The sequence below is a fragment of the Necator americanus genome, chromosome III (genome assembly GCF_031761385.1).
Source record: "Necator americanus strain Aroian chromosome III, whole genome shotgun sequence".
Lineage (NCBI taxonomy): Eukaryota > Metazoa > Nematoda > Chromadorea > Rhabditida > Ancylostomatidae > Necator > Necator americanus.
The window spans coordinates 29334732-29355756 of NC_087373.1; the positions used below are offsets into that span (position 1 = coordinate 29334732).

General features: G+C 40.3%; 1 protein-coding gene across 1 annotated transcript; it reads right to left on the reverse strand.

Moving 5' to 3' along the window:
- Positions 1–655: 655 nt before the first annotated feature.
- Positions 656–20637, reverse strand: RB195_011325 (uncharacterized protein; the record flags this gene model as incomplete). The annotated part of the gene is made up of 6 exons (XM_064192684.1): positions 656–692; positions 4687–4843; positions 8769–8940; positions 13118–13203; positions 17281–17369; positions 20423–20637. The coding sequence occupies 6 exons, from the start codon at positions 20635–20637 to the stop codon at positions 656–658; spliced, it is 756 nt and encodes a 251-aa protein (XP_064050267.1).
- Between the last annotated feature and the right edge of the window lie 388 nt (positions 20638–21025).

Sequence of the window (21025 nt, forward strand, 5' to 3'; positions counted from 1 at the left end):
TAATCAACCCACTTCGGATGCCCGAACACGTTCACTTTCAGGATAGCTGCGGCTGAATCTAACCAGTATTTTTATCCTCACGTAAAACTCCAGTATCAATATATTGATCCCAAAAAAAGAAATGTTTGGTTGGCTATAGGAAGGTTTCGAACCATCCACCGATCGTTTAGTCACAGCGGAACGTCCTACCAACTGCGCCTCATAGAGAAGTACTTTCATGGAACCGGCTGTGATGAGTTGAAGAATGTTGTTAGCGAGGGTGACGGTAAAAGTCCAGGTAAAAGTAATGCGTGTTTGAACCTGAACGAAGTAGGAAATCAGGATTGGGTTGTCATGATAGCAACAACGAGTAGGCGAAGTGTTGAAAAATCGCTGGAGGCATTTTGAATCCAGTCCAGGAACCCTAAAATTAATAGCAATTGCGAATGTCTATCGATAACGCGGGAGCTGGTGCCATATTTCAGATGGTTCTTTCGATCATTCGGATGAGACATTCGAACCATGAGTAAGCAAGTAGGCATAAAGTTAATCAGTTTAATTGTGGAGAGGTTTTGGTTGTAAATTAAATCGCCCATTTCAAGCTCTGAAGAAAGCGATTCTGCTGAAACATTAGCAAATAAAATTATTTAACAACCTCGTGTACAGTGTATCAAAATCAATACGAAGTGTTGAAAAGTTGAGATAGTCGCATACTGCACATATCTCTATGCCTGGCGGTTCCGCTGCTGGGATAATTGAATAAGTTTGGGATAAGTTTTGCTCGAGAGTGTCTGCGAGGATTTTTACCAAGTATGCAATTTTGAACCGAGATTTTCGATCGAAATAGAACTGAAACCAGATAGTTGGATTTCGTTAGCAATGATATCAGTTATTAAAATCTTTTAGGGACCCTCTTCTACTACAAGAATGAAGCGTACAGCGACTTTCATAATGTATCAAAGGTCTTGTTGCTGTTATGCGCTTCATCCGAAAACAGATTTGTGAGTGCCCTCCAGGTTCTACGCTTTTTACGCTTTCCAAGCTTTAATTATCTTACATCCTGAACTTCTCTTCCCATTCGTTCATTCCCAACTGCACCTAATCTCTGCCTCCGATGCTAAGGTTACCGATATTACTCAGGATTAGGTCAGATTTACCTTGGCATTAATTAACAGTCTCAATCGAAATCCGGCCGAGAATAGAAATTGCTCAGAAACGGGTATTAATTAGGCCGGGACATTTCAGTTGATCCGTATGCAAAATGAAATAAGAAAACCTAACCCGAGATTCTGACATCCCGGCAATTCTGTTTTGTTTTTTAGAAAAAAAAAATAAAGCCAAGGAAGCAAATGGGGGACTACGGGATCGTGACTTCCAAGGTTCGGCTGAAACTGCATTGAATGGAACTTTTTTTAAATTAAAATTTACTTATTTTCATTTGTTTTGATATGAAGTCTCACCGTCTGATTTTAATACCGTATTTCCAATTTCTTAGTAAACAGCACAGAGAAACAATGAGTTGCACATATTTCAAAATTGTAAATTGTTTGGTTCTATTTTCATAAGTTTTTGTTTCTATTCTGTCCAAGTTTCTGGCCATAAATTTCTTCAGAAATTTACTGCGTGAATACTCAAAAATGTGTTGCAGATCTACAAAAATTTCAACAAAAAAAGAAAACTAAACTATTTGATATTTGATTATTTGTTTGATTGTTTGATTGACAGTTAGCTAATAATTGGAAACATAAATCAAAACACTTGCTGTAAACTGATATTTATTACAGTTTCATCGGATTTTTATATTTCAACTACGTTAGAAATGTAACTGCAACTGCAAAATTACTCGATAACAACTTCAATTTCCTTTTCCAACAAATTCAGCGGTGTGGGCGGAATTGGATCGTAATCTGGGTACAGAGTAGGTCGTAAGTATAGCCATGCTTGTCCTAATGGACTTCCTGCCCAGAACAGATACGTGGAGCTCGACGAGTCGTCTGGCACATTATCGCAGCTGTATCTGATCTGAATATTGGTCATTTAATAGCTTACTATAGGTGCTATATAAAATGTAATACAATTTCCTTCAGAAGAGAATTTTGTTTATTTCCCTAATACAGATCCCCTAATTTCGTTTATCTCCCATAAATTGTTTTGAAAAGAAGTTTTCTTTCCTCTATAAGTAGGGCCCTATATAAGTGCACGTTTGTTGTTTTTACGAATCTCGGTTCAAGATTGAAAAAAGTGGAGTGCCAAGTGGATAAAAAAAAACTTGTTCTTAGCATTTCCCTTCAATTTTCTCCACTTAAGTCGATAAGCAAACGTAAACACTGCTCTATAAGGACGAAACATAACCTTTTCTGATATTTTTTGATAGTTCTTTGATTTTTTTTTAATATTTTCAAAACAGTACGGTATCAGTGGAATAACGATGATGGCTCCACAAGTTTGAAAATGATATATCTTATGCTTGATCTCAATTGTGCTCCCGCCCTGGAGACACGGTAGAGTTTAAAATCGTCGTCCTAAAATCGGTTGCTCTCCTGGAGGCGAAATTTATTGCTGCACACCTCGTTACTTCTAGGTATTCTCCTTGATCCGAGTTAGAAAACAAATAGAGAAAATGAACTGAGCTTTTCCTCAAGCTAACAATTTAGAAAATCCTACTCCGTTCAGATTTGCGGTTCCACAGCGATATCTTGCGTCAAACCACCATCCTGTGTTACGGAAAGTTGAAGAACAGTTGGCTGTAAATAGGGCAGAGATAAATTTGGTGTCGAAAAACTTTTTTCAACAGTAAATTGTTGGCGGGGAACATAACATAATACAGACATACTCTCAGTGTGGTCATTATCGAAAGCAACAAACGCCGGGCCTGTTTCGTTCAAACTCCACCGTGCCCATCCATCGTAATAATCTTCCTCGGTTCCTTTGCAGATCTGTGAATGTAAGAGGAGAATTTCAGATGGTTCTTCAGACATTTGATAGAATTGGTGGTGCTGAAGTCGCCAATTTGACGAATCCCGCGAATTTGATGTTTGGGTTTTTGGAATTCGTAGTGCAGTATAACACAAGTGAAATGTAAGCTCAAAAGTATCTTTTTGAATCCAAACTTTTTGATTTAAGTTGTTGTATTTTATTATTTATTCGTTTATTCATAAATGGTTTACCTCAGGAATAACAACCGCATACTCCTCTGCTGCTCCAAGCACAAGGAAATTTTTGTAAGTACAATACGTAGACTCAGCAGAAAGACCATTATGAGGACATCGATACAGAGCGAGTCGTAGACTATAATTCAAGTATCTTCGAAACTAGCTACTGTGGTACTGTTTGCAGCAATGTAATAAACAAGAAACAATTCAAAATAAGTCTTTTTTCAGTTCGATTCCTTAACCTATTTAGTTATTCTTACACGGGCATGAAGTTTGCTCGAAACTCAAAAGAGTCACAAATAAAAAAGAAAAAAATTATAATGCTCAGCAAAAATCTTATGGAAACACAGCAAAACATCTACTGGAGAAATCGCTCAACTTTGTCAAGTTTTTTAATAATAATAATAATAATAATAGTAATAATAATAATAACAATAATAATAATAATAATAATAATAATTGCTGCGAAGTCCATGCGACTATTTTCATAATATCTAAAGGGCGCGCGCAACAAAGGACCCACAGCTCTCCTCCGTTTCGCGCGCTTTTTGCTCCGCCCACTTCCTCTTCTATAAAAAGAGCCGTGGACCATGTTTCGAAATTCATTCCATCGACATGTCACCTGGTAAGCGGCAACGGGAATGGACTCGAGAAGCGGTTGCGATCGATCACGAATATCAGCGTCTTTTTCGAGCAATACCATCTGCAAAAGGAGGAGGAGCGCGAGCAGGAAGTAACCGGAGTTCCAGAGGCTGTCCGGCGGTGTGGAGCACAGACTCCCGCGTCCGGACTTCGCTCATACGTCCGGAGATTTGTATTTGCCGCGCCCGTAGTGAGTGGCTTTAGGCCCGCCCTTTTAGTTTTAGTTGTAGTATGTGTACATATGTAAAGAGTGGGATGAAGACTGAGTAAGTACTCAGTGTACCGGATGTAGTAGAACGCACAGGAGCCACAAGGGAGTGGCTAAGCAAACAGTATGTATATGTCAAATGTGTATACGGGTATTGCCAAAGGGCTCGGACAGCACAGGCTGCAGTGCCCGTACGGCGGCGGCCAGAGGTACCGCACAGGCCACCAGAGCCTAGTGTAGAGCCGGCATGGGGCCAGAGTAAAGGTAAAATACAGGAAAGTACGGCAGCAGCGTTAGGGCCTCCCGAGATAGTGACCGGTGCCGCAGGGGGAATCATCGATGCCAAACGCAAGCCCTGTGGCTACCTTGTCCTCGTGTGGATCAATGTTGCCCCGACTGTCCGCACACATCGCACTTCCCTGGAGTGTTAGGATCTCGGTTCCACTTTCTCACGGGAACCACACATCAATGAGTCTCTGGAACCGGACCTGAGAACCTAGCACCCGGAAACACGACAACAATGATAATAATAATAATAATAATGAATTTTAATGGCAACATAATAGCAACATTTTGAACATAGGGGGTTTTGGGACTAAAATGTCCCTTATTTGCTAAAAATTCCAGAATTTGTAAATCTGTGTAAAATGTAAAAATGTATGTAAGTGTTTAAAACATTCTTAATAGGAAACAACTTTTACATACCTTGTGTTCTCGTAGTTCGTCATTCCATTAAGTAAGTCAAGTCCGAGCCAAACTTGCTGATATGACGGTGTCCCAAACCCGTCAATATACTCTTTATACGTTTTTCCTGCCATTCCATTACCGTGATCAGCTGACATCAGAGTCCAACCACCACCGTCTGAATACTTAGATTCTCACCTATTAAGTACTAGTAAAAATAATATTCAGAAATAAATAGCCAGACGTTCTTGTCAACAACCTCAAGCATCCGAATGATCCGGTGGGCTGAATACCACGAATGTTTGATCATTCGAATGTTCGGGATTTGAAGACCCGAATAAATGTGTAGAATCGTGGAATAAAGGTGAGATACTATGAAGTAAACGGGGGTGATCGAAGTCGCACTGCAGCATATCATAACATTTTGTCGTTCAAAACACAAGAAACACTAAATTATCGTCAAATTATATTATAATTATATTAATTTCCAATATTGTCGGGAATTTTCGAATAAATTATACGGGCCTTTTGATGGTTGAACATGAAAAGAAAATATCATCAGAGTCCAACTGCCTTGATAGGTAAGAATTTAATTATTTAGACTGTGCCGGTTGGACTCTGATGTCGTCTGAAAAATAAATAGGGTGAGGCTGACAGCTACAGCTCCAGTAACCCATTTGGTTGCTGTGCCCGTTAACCCTTGTATCTGATGGTTTTATTATTGAAGCCAACGCATTTCGAAATTGACGCAATATCGAAACCTCATGAGAAACATAGAGTTTGGGATGTAGATTACGGATATGAGCGAAGTCTCACTCAATTTCCTCTAATAAAATAAAAAAAGGCGTGAGAGATTTTTTTCTGAATCAGATCTCCTCACCAGCCTATTCTTGCATGAATAGGCTGCTGCGAAGATCTCATTGATTTTCGACCGCTCATCGATGCTGCGGGTGCACAGGAGTCACGTGCTGGAACTTATCCCATAGGAAGAAACGCCATTTCCCACGCCGTTTTTCATGACGATGAAGGGAAATTGAGCGAGGCTACTCTCATGCTCATAGTCTACAACCCGAACCCAATGTTTTCCATGCGATTTCCACAGTGCACCAATTTTGCGATACGCTGTCTTTAATGAATATTATATTTTAGCGTTACCTATTCAATAAAGGGCTAAAAACGGTATTAGGACCTCTCTACGAGTGGCTAAGGGAGACGGTGTAGTTGTGGCGTAGACATGGTCAATTCTAATCTGATTAATCCACGGGAAGAAATGTGAAATGAAATGTAATTGGGGGAGGAGGGGTCAGTCACTGTCGCCCTTACTTTTAGAAGTTGATAACTAATTTACTCGGGCTCTAAGATCCAAGCATTAGTGTTAGGGCATCTATGACATTTAAGCTAAAGTTACGAAGAGAAAACGGTGATATAGAGCGTTCAGAAATAAGGGCCCTCTGAGTGTTCGTCCTTCTCTCTCTTTTCCCAACTACATTTTACTTATCTTATCTTATTTTAGGTTCATCTTATTTTTTTCTCCTACTAACTTTAGCTAATATGTCATAGATCCCCTTAAACTAATACTTTGGTCTTAGAGCCCCGAGTGGTTTTCCCCAAAATGTGAAACAGCCCTGGTTCACCCGACGATGCAACTTCAATGGTATGGTCGAGCGCAGCCCTTTGCGCAACTTGTTTGACATTGTTTTAAGCCTACTGCAGTAGAACTATGCAAACCTCAAAAAATCTGCAATTGTGCGGATTGATGTCCTTCTGCTGCTTATTTGAGTTACGTTAGTTTGGATTGCGAAGATTGAACGACGACGCCGAAGTTTTATCGCCTAGCGAGTTGCATCGCAGGAGGCACGAATGTCTCAACGCTGTTTTTCATATCTTGTTCTGTATTACTACGTAGAATAGAGCGTGACGCTCATAATCGCAAAATATTTCTTATCCCGTATCTTAAAGACATCATATCATCTTCAAAGGGATATCGATATCCTGTCTTTCAGACGCACTCTCCTTTAAAGGCAGCATCGGCAATTCTAGGTGGTGCGGATTTCAAGTGGAGTATCTGTAAACGGGGTTGTAGATTATGGAGACGGCGGTAGTTCCGCTCATCTCTCTCTGCATCACCGCAAACAGCCGCGTCCAGAATGCTATTTTGTACGACGCCATCTATTGCAACACTCCACCCCTTGCGCCGCCTCCGCCCTGCGATTCGTCGGAAATCAATTTGGACTGCCCCGATATTCAGTAAGGGACGCTACAAGGGTGGCGCGCTGCAATAGAAGGCATCGCACAAAACAGCGTTCAGGGGCCGGCTGCTTGCAGTGACTCAGGGAGAGATGAGCGGAACCACCCCGGTCTCCATAATCTACGACGCCGTATACGGATACTCCACCTGAAATCCGTACCACCCAGATTCATGGTATGCTGCCTTTAAAAAACATGAGAACATGAGAAAACATGAGACAAACTTTCTATTATTTCCAAATATTATTCCGAATACAAACGCATCATCCCAGAAGACAAGTGATACCCTCTTCACGCCACAGTAATACAATAAGATTTAAAACTTTCATTCTATTAAGATCTTTCTTATCGTTCGCAATGTGTTACTGCAAAAAAGCCGTTTTCTTTATCCATTTGAGAATAATCAAGTTCCCCAGCTTTTTTTGAAGGGAAATGTCGTAGAACAAATTTACAGGTGTGTGTGATGAAGGCTATAACTAGCACAGAGAGGCAAATCTATAAATCTGAGCAGTTTGGACATTTTATTTGAAAAAAAAAACATGTGGCCTAAGTAAGCATTATAACGTTGCAAGCAATGCGTAGAATATTCGTCAGTTACAGACAAAAATCCAAAAGTTTTGTGCTGCGATCTGTTGTCGCATCTCTTTCCTGAACATGCAAACAAATCCGTCTTTAACTTCATCTTTCAGCTATAAACTCGTCCGCCGGTTAAAGTAAACCATAAAAACCGCTTTAGCGTGTACGACCATCAAAAATTTTAAAAAATACAGTCTCACGAACTGTAGTCATTTTTTATGATCAATGGCAAGATTCAAAGCGGCTTACTCTAGTACATAGCCGTATATGCCACAGATCAAAACACTTGAATCGGACTTCACTAAGTTGGCAACGAACCAACCTGTAGTCATGTCGCAATAGACTGTCACATTTGTGAAGGCGGATTGTTCAGCGAATACGTAAGGTGGATTTATCCTGAAATAAAGTAAAATAAAAAATAAATATTAACCTGAAAATAACCAGAACTAAAATCTCGTTTAAAAATAGTTTCTCAAAAAATGTACACGTAAACTCCGTCGACAGTGATTCCCCAATATTGACGGAGATCGGCGCAATGGCGGCGTGGGAGATAATTTTGACAATGAGGTTGTGTGAAGAACAAATCGCAATCACAATGATATGATCCTGGAATAAGCTTTCATTACGGCTATTTTTTTATTTACTTATTTAATTGTTTACTTGAGAACACTCATAATTGTCCCGTAGATAAGAAACAAAGAAGAGCAGAGCACATGGAAATTTCACTTAAGTTACATACTTACTGACGTAAAAATTTCAAAAATTTTAAATTTTTAAATCGGGTTTTGCACCAACAGTAAAAGATTACGGCATATATTATACGCAACCATACACGCAACAAAGGTATCTAGATATATTGTGCGATATATTTATCTATTTATAGAGCTTAGGGGCGAGTGTAGCGCAGCGCAAGAGCCTCTACGGTTTGTACGATCGATCGGAGGTTCGGATGAAATCGAAAATCGATCTTCGAATCGAATCAGTGCTGACCAAGCCTTTTACCCCTCTAGCTCGATAAATTGGTACCAGACCTGTCTTGGAAAATAAAAATACTGACTTGACACATCAGCTAGCCCCCGGAAGTCACTGTATAGGCTAGTTACACGTTCGTTCGTAAACCTTAAACGATTCTGAGTTGAAGTGAACGTGGTGCCGAATCCTAAGCGGATTAATTAACGCTATACACTTTATTTACGGAGCCTACATTATCCTCTCTTCTGCGTTATAACCCATCCAAAGATTAAAAATTAAACTCAAATATAAGTAAGAAAAAATGAAACCTATTGTGTTAGTACAATTGCCGTAGCCTTTGTTCGCATTACAGGTGGTGGGATCAAGACATTCGTCGATATCCACACATGTAGTTCCATTTCCGGTGAATCCAGGAAGACATACGCACGACATCGCTTCACCACTGACCGTACACGTAGCGTATTGATCACATCCGTACCTCTTAAAAAGAAATTTCACGATACGATGATCCAACAATCGAGGATTTGAGAATGTTTTGCCGAACTCACTTCGCTGTAAAGAGTTCCGTTCTTACACCAACTTCGAATTGCGCAGTTATCAGTCAGGAACGGTGCGTTGGCTGAAAGCATTACCATTACGGAAGTACGTCAGGGAGTGATACCTGCTACGATTCAATAATAATACTAAGCATAATGTTGACGCGGGGTTCGAGCTACATAGAATTTCAATATAAACAGATACGAGAAAATGTGCCGAGAATTTCAAAGAGTGAGATGAAAAATTTTTATATTTTTATATTTTTATTTTATTTTTTTATTTGATATTTTTATGAATTTATTGATGGAAATCAGTGTGGAAATTTTTCTGAGATCTCAACATTCCTTGCAAATGCGGATGTCGTCGTCTGCGAATTCGTATATCTAATTCATTTTACTGGAGCTTTGCGGAAAGTGGAGCTGTTCGAAGGAACACACAAACGTCAAACTGTTGAGTGCCTATCGACACGATGGAAGCGTGTATGAGTTGCTGCGAAAGCGTTGCGGTCACCCGTACAAACATAAGTACCGAGTTATCCAGCTAACACACATAACGTTAACAGATTTTGAATGCTCCATAATTGGCACTGAGTGAATTCCCATCAGCACATCTTCAAAAAAATGTTTCAACAAGTTTCTGAAGAGTGTTAGGGGTTTCTTTGCAATATCGAAATATTGGAAATATGGTTGAATTAAATTAAACTAAATCAAATTAAAACAAATTAAATTAAATATAAAACAAAGAAGCACCTGGATGAGAATTCCCATAAGAATCAGTGCATCCACATTGATCGATTGGAATGCAAGTTACAGTTAAAATCTTTGTATTGTCAAGAACGTAACCCGGATCGCAAGTACAACCCTCGGAACAGGCTGAAGGCACCGATATTACTGGATACCAATATTACTTGTAGAGTTGAAATTCGGCAAAAAAAACATACGTTGATCGCAAAAATCAGGTGAACTTGAGTCTGCGCAAGATGCCGGACAAGACGATTTGCATGTCTCATAATGGGAATGAGGTGGGCACGTTGGAGGAGGGCAAGCAGTTCCGGTTCTCCAGTCGCCAATATTTCCTCCTAAAGAGTTTACTGAATTCTTTTCTGCATAAACCGCTGTTTAAAGTTGCCGCCGAATGTGTGTTCAACTATGTGAGCGCGATGCTGCAATGATACATTCCCTTCTTCTTCATCTTCCACTACAAGTAAATAAATAAATAAATAAATAAATACGGAAGCGGCAATGGAAAAAGATGAACAAACATGGCAATTGAATGAAAACCACATCAGAACGGGAGGTGTGTGTGTGTGTGTGTGTGTTTGTTTATTTCTTTATCGTAATGAATAAACGACAAACAAGCAAACAATTGGTCAAAGCGCAGGTAGTGGAGCAATACTTTTCTCTGTACCGATCTCCCACCTTGTTGAACACTTCAATCGGCGATTTTATTTATAAAATACGGCTAAAAAAGTTACCAGGCACAGCATTTCTGCAGGTTTTTGCAAACAACTGCAACACATTGCATTTTTGATCGGGCGCATGGCATACGTCAAAAACGCAATTGTCGTAGGTATTCTTAATGAAGACACAGTATCAACGATCGGTAAATTGATTTAAAAATACTAATAAGATAGCGTTCACTCTGGTACCTGTATCGTGTCGTTTCCAAGAACCGAACAATCTGAGAAAGTACCTTTACCGTACATGGCCTGCTTGATCGGATCGCATACGGTAGCAGCCTCTTGAGAGTCCTGTGAATGTGGAGTGTCGCCAATGTCGCCACAATTTGCAAGAACATCGATCCTTACACAATTTGTCAAATTACTGATTTGCTGTCCTGTCAGACATGCTGGAGAGTTTGGTCGGATTTTTAAGAAGTTCGAAGTAATCCATGTATCCTCGGCTCGGTTGAATGCTTCGTCGTATTTGACTGGATTTCGCGAGATTTGGAAGACAGTTCCATTCCTGAGCAAAGACCATCTGGCTCTGATTTTTCTTGTTTTTGGCTATGAAGGTTAAAAACGCATGAACGAATCCACGCCAACAGCGATGGGATATTTCTAGGTCTTTGGATCGTCATCCAGAAACTTCGTGATTTGGTTCTGCGCGCGAAGGTTCACGTAGGGGAAATTCTGTTGAGGCGCACTGTATTTCACATTCTTCGGCTCTCGTCAAATGAGTGAATAAATCTTACCTATACGTGTAGTGGCTCTGAAAAATAGTAAGAAAACTATTCACCTGTATACCACATCGTTCTTGTAGTTGTTGTCAAGATTTCCTCCAACCCCGCAAAGAGTATTTTGACCTTGGAACTGTATAATGTCGGGCACCTGGAAGAAGATGAATTAGGCGGAATTCGTCCGCCTTCACTTGGATCAGTCAGCTTTTCTTTCCATAATATTGTCAGTCTTGACTTCATGTTGGTTAAATAAGTAACGGACAGAGCAAAATAGTACATCTGGATCATTTGTGAAATTTGCAATCGATGTAATTTGTATGCTCAGAATGTTATTGGCTTCTAAAACTGTAGCATTTTCTACACAACGAGAATGAATCCCACGATGTTTTTCCAAAATTGTCATTATTCGTAGCTTGCAGAATCAAATCCTGACTACTTACGTGGGACTTCCGAGAATTCTGGAGAGAGAAATTCACCAGAACGCAGGAAAGTGTTAAGCTTAAAGGCATCACCTCACGAATCTGTGGTGGTACGGGTTTCAGGTGGAGTATTCGTAGACGGGATAGCAGATTATGGAGAGGGGGGGCGCTGGTGCGCTCCAATCGAACTTCTCGTCGATAGAAAAAGATACGGCTTTGGCCGTCCGGAACGGTTTTCCACAAAGCGTTCGATTGGAGCGCGCCTTTGACGCATCTTCTGGGCCGTTTTTTACGGCAATTAGAAAGAAATGGACGGAATCACCCCAATCTCCGTAATCTACTATCCCGTATACGAATACTCCACCTGAAATCCGTACCACTTCAGATTCGTGGGGTGACGCCTTTAAGAACACGTGCTTCTTTTTGCGGTGTTTCGTTTTTCATCACCTGCTTCTTCACTTAAGCAATTGCGGTGTCGTGCAACTCGAGATGAGATGAAACATTAGCGACAGAGGTAATAGCTTCAGTAAAACACTTTTTGTCTCGATTGTTCCACTTGTTTAAAGTTCATACCACTAAATTCACAGTGTTAAGATCTCCTCAAGAAATGATTCTATTAGGGGTGAAGATAGTGAGTTCAAACGTTGCGACGCTCACTTCTCCCAAAAAAATTTTCTTCTCCCTTCGTCCTCAAAAAAAAACGGGGTAAACACCCTTTTTGTACGCTTTTTTCCTACGATGTACCTTGAGCGAGCAGACGAAAATCAATTATGTTCAATTAAGGGCATCATAACACGAATCTGTGGTGTTACGGGTTCGAGGTGGGTTATGTCTATGCGGGGTCGTAGATTGTGTGGAAGCGGGTGATTCCGTCCATTTCTTCCTAACTGCCGTAAAAAACGACACGGAAAATGCGGTGCGCGCTCCGGTAAAACTCATTGTAGAAAATAGCGCCCCGGAACGCTCGAGGCCGCATCTTCCGGGAGGTTTTTTCAAGGCGATTAGGAAGAAATGAACGGGATCCCACCCGTTTCTGCAATCGATGACCCCGCAAATGCATAACCCACCTGAAACCCGTACCATCACAGATTCGTGGGGTGATGCCTTTGAGTAGGCTATTCAAGTTAAACTTATTAGTAGACTTGTGAGAGAACGGCTTCTGAAGGTGCGTGATTGGCGCGTAATAAGGTGTCTCGTGGAAAAATTGCAACGGAACATCGTCTCCCACGCCATTTTCGAGACGATTAAAGGGAACTGAGAAAAAATTCGTAAATGTATCGAGAGGTTATTTTCTTTTTACAAGAATCCAACATGTAGCTACAACTTCTCATTTACTTATATTCTAAAACAGAAGTTCTGTGACTTAGATTGAAGCCACCCTTCTGTCAGCGATTATTCGCCTCACATAAGTTTACAGCCCTCTCGTGTTTCCAATTATAGCCATATTTGTAATTGCTCGTTTTTGTTTCTTACTTTACGGATATAACGGGGAGCTAAGTTATAGAATCCACAGATCTTTTCACCTGCACGCAAAGACTTCCTGCAACGTTGTAGATCACTTCGACCATTTGATCGTTTTGAATGTAAAAAACGCCTGACGAATACTTCACTGTAACCTGCAATTTGAGAAGATTCAGAAAAAAACACCCGGATAGATGAGGCATTGCATTCCTACAATATCAACCTCAAACTCCCACAGCTACACAGAGATGAAGAGAACTACAAACTTTGGTAATTGAACCCACACGTTCCGTAGCTTGCGATGGGTGCCGCACGCAACCACAGCGTTGCGTTGTGCATCGCACATGGAGAATTTCGACTTAGAAACTATGATAAAATTTTGGAGACAACGTTTGGAAGAAAAGGTACACGAAAAGAACGTGTTCTAGATCTTTAACAACTTCTAGAGAAAAACTTTCTAAGTCTTTTTCGAATTGCTCCCTAACGCAAAGATTTGATCTATATCCATTTGCATGTCGATAAATATTTACTTCTTAAGCCTTTCGTCAGACATGGGAACGATTTTTCGAAAAGCGACATCGTTATCGTAAAACGGAGAAAATTGTTGGAATTCTGGCTTCGGCTCGGAAAAGTGTACGCTCTTGAATAGTGTCCAATAGCTCAAAGTTGTTGTAAAGCACTTCGGATTTGAGCACTTTCTAGGATAGATTCCTCTAACAGAATCGAATTTTCCTACTTCTCAAGCTTTGCGTTTTTTCCAGAACTTAAATGTAAAATTTTCCCGTCTGAATTCCACATAAATTCCAGGAAAAAACTTGAAAGTCTCAAGGAAGAGTAACTTTAAACACTTTCTATAAAAATTAGTTTTCTTTCGCACTTCTGGAAGTTTTCTGACGCTTTGTAAAGTAAACTTTCTCTACATAATACGTGCAAAAGTTCTCAAAATTCTTCTGCACAAAATTATCAAGGATCTACTAAAACAACTATATTCAAACAATCTGAGCATTTCTAGACGTTAGTTGTTGTTAAATTCACGTATAAATTGTTGTGAACTTTTTAGTATAGAGTTATTCATTTTTTTAGGTGAAAGTTCTCAATCTTCTTCTTTTTCGGGAACATTTTGTCCAACGGGGAACCAGATACAATGTAGTTTTTATTTGCCCAATGCGCTTTCCTTCCTTACTTTATAAGTATGTAATTTTAAGGTTTAGGCGCCGCTATCGAAGAGAGATGCTCTATCACCAAATTGTTTTCTGTGAACAAGAGCGAAAAACATAGCGGTGATAGCGAAAAAGATAGATAGTTGTCCAGGGAATTCTCATCTCTTCTTAGTCATCTTTTCCAAGATTGATTTTTCCTCTGTATCTAGTCTTACTTCAACTAAGATATAAATACTCTTGTGTGAAAGCTATATCCATAAGATAATTAGCTCTTTCATTTTTGACTACTCAGAATTGAGAGCTTTCATACTTCTCTATAAATTTAAAGTCAGCATATCACGAATCTGGGGTGGTACGGATTTCAGGTGGAGTATTCACATACGGGGTCGTAGTTTATGGAGACGGTGATGGTTCCGCTCATCTCTGTTTTGTAATGCGGAAATTTTGAATGCTGTTTTGTATGACGCCATCTATTGCAACGCTCCACTCTTTGCGCCGCCTCCCCCTGCGATTCGTCGAAAATCAATTCGAACTGCCGCGATAGGCAGTAAGGGACGCTGCGCGTGCAATGGTGGCGCGCTGCAATAGAAGGCATCGTACAAAACAGTATTCAGGGATCGACCGCTTGCAGTGACTCAGGGAGAGATGAGCGGAACCACCCCGGTCTCCATAATCTACGACCCCGCATACGGATACTCCACCTGAAATCCGTACCACTTCACTCCAGATTCGTGGTATGCTGCCTTTAAATTTAAATGCAAACAATTTCCGATCAAAAATGATATGAATCTAATTTCATAGCAACAAAGGGAATCGGTATGAATCTATATCTCAGGCTTTCGGCGCTTCGTAAACGTTAGAAATGAACTGAGAAAGTTCCAAGAATCTCACCGATTGTTTGTCCTTCGAAGGCCAATAATACGGTACGTGTTGCTCGAGGCCATTCACGATAAAACGCCTTGTCGCACCATCGACGTGTATCGTAAGATTGTACATGTCCACTTCGATTTCGCTAACTCCCGATACTGATCTAAAATAGCGTCAAACTATGTGCTCTTCACAATCTCCCGGATAGAATCGCTCGAAAATCAATACCTGGAACTTCCTATGAAAGCGTTTACGATCCGAACTGAATAGTAAACAAAAGGAGCTTGCAGCTGAGTACATGGTTGAGAGTAGATGAAGGGACATGTACCTGAATGAATCCTGGTTTGTTTTGCAGTAGACGACAAAAAAAAATAAATCCCACCTTGATAATCAAAATGAAGAGCATCGAAGGTCGTAAAATGTGGATCACCAGATATACACGTTTGTCTGGATTTCGTGGTGCAACCTCGCCTCGGATCACCTTAACGTCCGGAAAAACTCTCAGTAAACGATTTAAACAAATGATAAACATCGTGACTCATCAAAGTTGAATGTTTAAGATTAGCGTTCAGGAAAATTTTCACCCAACGAAGCAACTCTTCACAGTAACTATGCAATGAAAGGAAATAATAAAATGACAGTGCAGAAACGTACAAACTCAAGCAAATAATTCAGCAGGATGAGATTTGCATTTATTCTCGTTCTGCAACATCTCAAATCCCGTTCATCTAGTCGACCTATTTCTGACGTAAAGAGTTGTTTTGTAGGATGATTTAGTGCCTCCCAGTCCTTTTTGAACGAATTGATGTAGAATTGCATGGAATTCTTTCTTATGTCTCCACTTTACTCTTTGGTGTTAACTTCTGAGACTACTATGGATAGATAGTTTACCTCGTCTACCCAGGATATGGGACTGATGTAGCGCAGTGAGTAACACTTTCGACTGTGACCTCATAATGCATGGTTCAAAACTGCTGTATTGTCAACCACCCTTTTCACACCTCCGCGATAAATAAATTAGTATCAGATTTTTTTTTTTGAGAGGACAAAAACACTGTCTTAAAAGTATCGTCTCACGAATCTGAGCTGGTACGGATTTCAGGTGGAGTATTTGTACACGGGATCGTAGATTATTGAGAGAAGGGTGATTTTGTCCATTTCTTCCTAAGTGCCGTAAAAACGGCTCGGAATATGCGGCTTCGAGCGTTCCGGTGCGCTATTTTCCACAACGAGTTTGATTGGAGCACGCCAGCCTTGTGCACGCGCCGCATCCTTCGGACCGTTTTTTAACGGTAATTGGCAAGAAATGGACGGAATCACCCCCTCTCCATAATCTGCTATCCCGTATAAGAATACTCCACGTGAAATCCGTACCACCTCAGATTCGTGGGGTGATGTCTTTAACACATTAGGTAGACCCTGTAGGTCACTGTGGAGAGTAGGCACGCGTTCGTAAACCTCAAACGATTCTGAATTGAAGTTGAACGCGTGGGCGCATTCACATAGGGATTGGTCAATCCCGTCCACTTTATCGTTTATTCTTTCTTTTCAAGGAACTCATTGAAAACTTAAGGCCGAGGAACTCAACAATGCTACCTTTGAGGAAATTTGAACAGGACACACTTACCGCTATAACCGAGTTTGCAGATGCAGTTCAGTTGATTGTTGGCCACGAAACAATTCGCGTTACGTCCGCAACTGTTCGCCTGACAAACGATCGGGGTTTGACATTGAGCTCCGGCGAAATTTTGTGGACAATCACACCTTAAAGTGTTTCCGTTAGACAGCAACGGATATAGGTGTTTTTGAATGTTTTGAACAGAGATTATCGACTTCAAAAGAACTGATTAAAAATTCCTAAAGCGGAGATGAGTGATTGTAAACAGTTGAACGAGACAACTCCTTAGTACTTGGAAACACATTATTCAAGAACACAAAACTAATCCGAGGGAAATCTGGGTTCCTGAAGGATTACATTTCAACTCAGCAGCTTGCCCGGATCTTCTACGAATGAAATTGACCTTGACATAATAAACTAACTCCTAGCCATTACCATACGTATCCAGAAAATGATATTTCGAAGTTTCGAGTTTTCGAGCAATTTCGTTCGTGATCTCTTGATGGTCTCTTAAATCGCACTATGCCGACGTACCAGTACGATTTCCATGGATTCGTTGGATAAGTGTGACAAGTTCCACCGTTTAGACAAGGTTGCGATGAACAAATGTCGCATTGTGGCTGGGAAGCGGCTGTGGATGCGACGGCAGCAATGGATTTTAGAGGATTGCTGTAAGAATACGATGCGAGACATTTCTGAGACATTAAATACGGTGCATAAGGTCCCAGAAGAAAAACCACCTGTTCATTGTGGCTGCATTTCTTTGATCCACGAGGGCGGATGCGGACGAAGTTGAGGTCGTGAACCGTTTGCTTTCATCTTGTAGTTGTTGAATAACTTTCAGAAGATTCTCTTTGGATTCACATTCCAAACCTTCGCAGAATCTTCTGAAAATTGTGAACTTGCACGGAACAGCTGTCAAGAAAATTTTATGTTGAACTACGATTGTAATGCAAACAAACACCGTCAATAGCGACTTTAATTTCCTTCGAATCGCATCAATGTTGATGAATTGACTAACGGAATGGATTTATACGGCTTTTCTTTCGTAAACTTTTCTCATAATTAGGAAAAGGAAAGATTTGAAGTAGTCATATGACTGGAACACTAAAAAATATTCTTTTCACTGCTTCACTAACTTACGTATATGAGAAAATTAACTTTTGTGACCTTCTTGCCAGCAACAAATGGTTATGGTCTGAGTGTTAATGAGCAGAATACGAGGTGTAAGGAGTTCGTTCATTTGATCCAATATTTTTTTTGGACTACGCTGGTTGAGCTTTTGTCTTTTAATCCTCTTAGGCTTAGAAAGTTATCGAAAGTTCTTTGAAGCGGAACAGTGCGTTAGTAAAGCCCCTGATAAGGTTATAATCGGATAAGTGAATCATAATTTCATTGTCGAATTGTAGATTAGTGCTAAGATAAAGTCACAGCTATTGTTGTTCCATTTTAAAAAAGGTCTCTTTAGAGGGAAAGGTTTTTGATAGGTTTTTTTCATTCATTAATTTCTGTAATATGCGCGTGGGCGCTTTCCGGCAACGATAAAACTAACAATAAAGTAAAGTTGGTGTAAACTTAGCGTATCACGATCTGGAAGTGGTGTGGAAATCACCAGGAAAGTGTAGAGCTCGGGTACTAGATTGCGGGATCCGAAAGTTTCTCCCTAAAAAAAAGACGTGGGAATCGCTCCAGTTCCTGGTGCGTTGCGTGCGTTGGAACGCTCCACTATGTACAGGTTCCGGTCCCCTTAGCAGCCTATTTATTGGTTTTACTTGAACAAGCCGGTGAGAAGACATAATTGATCTTCAACTGTTCGCACCTGGGTGCAGCGCGTGCACAATGATGGGGCCTTCAAGCTTATGTACCTCGTAGGAAAGAAAGCCGACTTCAACACTGTTTTTTAGGGTGATTGGGGAAGTTGAGCGGATCCACGCTGGGTCCCTCAATTTTCTATTCAATGTTTCCGGGTCACAATTTGGAATGGTGGGTCCCACACCACTCCAAATTGTGACCCGCTGCTTTTAAAAGAATCAGAGGAAATTATGCAACTAGACTATATAGAATGATGATGCCTAAAGCGAAGTAAAGGATGAGATCTATGCAATTTGGCTCAGGGGGCAAGAGAACGTTTAATGGAGAAATTAGATATGATAATAAGGGAATGGAGAAGTTTGCGCGCAAGAAAAAGTGCCAATTTCAGCGTTTTTAGCTTTGAGAAGAAAACATTCACAGAACGTAGACAACTTTACCGATGAAAAAAATCGTCTTTTACCCTTTATAGGCCTTAAAACAGTGAACAAACATTTTCTGTGTCCAGAAGTAAACAAAATGTTATGGGCACTCAACACTGCGATAACTGAAATCTACTCAAACTGCACTTGGAGTGCAAAAAATCATTCCTGGAGCTCAAAAGCCGTTCTTAATTGTCAAAAACGGATTGCAGAAAGGTTATCTCTCAGGTTTTGATTTTTTTTCGCTTCCGTTAAGAGTACTACGGTAATATGTTTTAATTATACACTCTCCAGCAAACCTGTTTGAAGAGATTGGTGAAGTTGAAAAATTAGTAGTTCTAGGTCTATTTTCGTTTTTTTTTTTCTTTTAATAGCTTGTACCCCATGTTATGGGTCCTTTAAGAATAATGCTTAGGTTTTAAGACTCCGATTAACTTAGCTATTTACTTCCAGTGACGACTGTCCATTGATGAACTATCGTCATCTTAAATGCTTCTCAAATGGAAGAGCTATTTGTCACTTAGTAACGGTTTGTGTGCTCTGTGGACGTCTCAGCACTCTGAAGTCGGTTCAATTAGAGCAGTGTTGTGTGCCCACCGCCTAACCCGGTTAGAAAAAAGGAGGAAATCATATTTGTGAGGTACAGTACGGAACTTCTTCTCAGAGATTATTCAAATTATTTAAAAACTTTGATATTACGAAAGAAGACCAGCAATTGAAAGATATCCTGGTAAATTTGAAAAAAGCTTTAAAAACTCAACCTATCTTCATCGGACCAACAAGTGGTTGCGACGATTAGAGTCCAGAAACCCAGCAGCAGCTTCATTGAACTGATTGGTGATAGGGGGCTGTTCTTAGGGCGGCTATCAAAAAAGAAACCAGCGTTGCTTCTTATCACGAGAAAACCTTTTTCAGCAACTTCCCATTTTGCGCGATGAATCAAACTAAGTTTTATCGACAAGCGCTACCGGAACAGCGGTCGACTATACAGTAGATTAATCGAAAAAGTACTCTCTAAATAAGAGGAAATAAAAATGTGGGAAGACATTACTATATATGGACACAACATGACATAAAGTAACAGTAAACAATGCAAATTGAAATTATCCTGTATAACCGCTATCGACATCGAAGACTTTCTTGGACTGAATCCGACCCGACTGTGATTTTCTGTTGCGTTAAGATCGTTTTCCGGGTGCTGCTCAATCACAGTGAATTCCTGCTTATTTGTCTCCGTTAACTTTATGGCTATACCGTAATTCTGCATCTTCTTACAGGTAATTCTTGCGACTATCTTCCCACGCGATTTTACTAACAGATTCAAATATCTATACCCTCCGTTCACTCATCGCTTACTGTCCACCATTCGGCGGTGATAATTCGGATTTTTCCCATATTTCTCACGATATGTCATGCAATATCGTAAACACACACTTTGTAGTTAGTTCAAACTAAAAAAAATACAAAGATGTACTGTCACACCAAATCTACCACAGTTGTGGTACACTACCGTAGGCGTCTGTGAACGTTGCGGAATCGTCGTTAGCTCCGATCTGGATGTGGAGCACATTGACCGCCAACGCATTTGTACCACACGTTAGGTCCCTTCTCCTAAATCGTACCTTGACGGCATCGCGGAGCAACCATGTCCCACTTATACTGTACATAAGCTGAAGTTCTAGTGAACCAAGGGATTTTGTCTTCATTTAAAACTTTATTGAAAAAGAACGTAATGTAAGTTAGGAATTTTAATCATCTTGTAACTTTCTTCCTACTTTTACTCTCTGTCTATTCCTTATTCAAGCAAGAGCGCAGGTGGTGCGACAAGTACAACGAATCCCATTCTGGCAAGTGTCGGGCCATATTGTTCATCGATCTTTATGCTGTTCAAACGAATGTTTCATTGTTTCAGTAGCCAACAAGATTTCTAAACAAGCAACACCTCAGTTGCTGTTTTTTATCTCTTTGATAGCTGCTATTCCATAGAAGGAGAAACATCCAAGCTATTTTTGAACTCGCTCGTTCTAAGAAGCGAACACGGCAACATGTTCGAAGCAATAAGAGTAGGTCATAACAGAAAGATGTACGATTTGA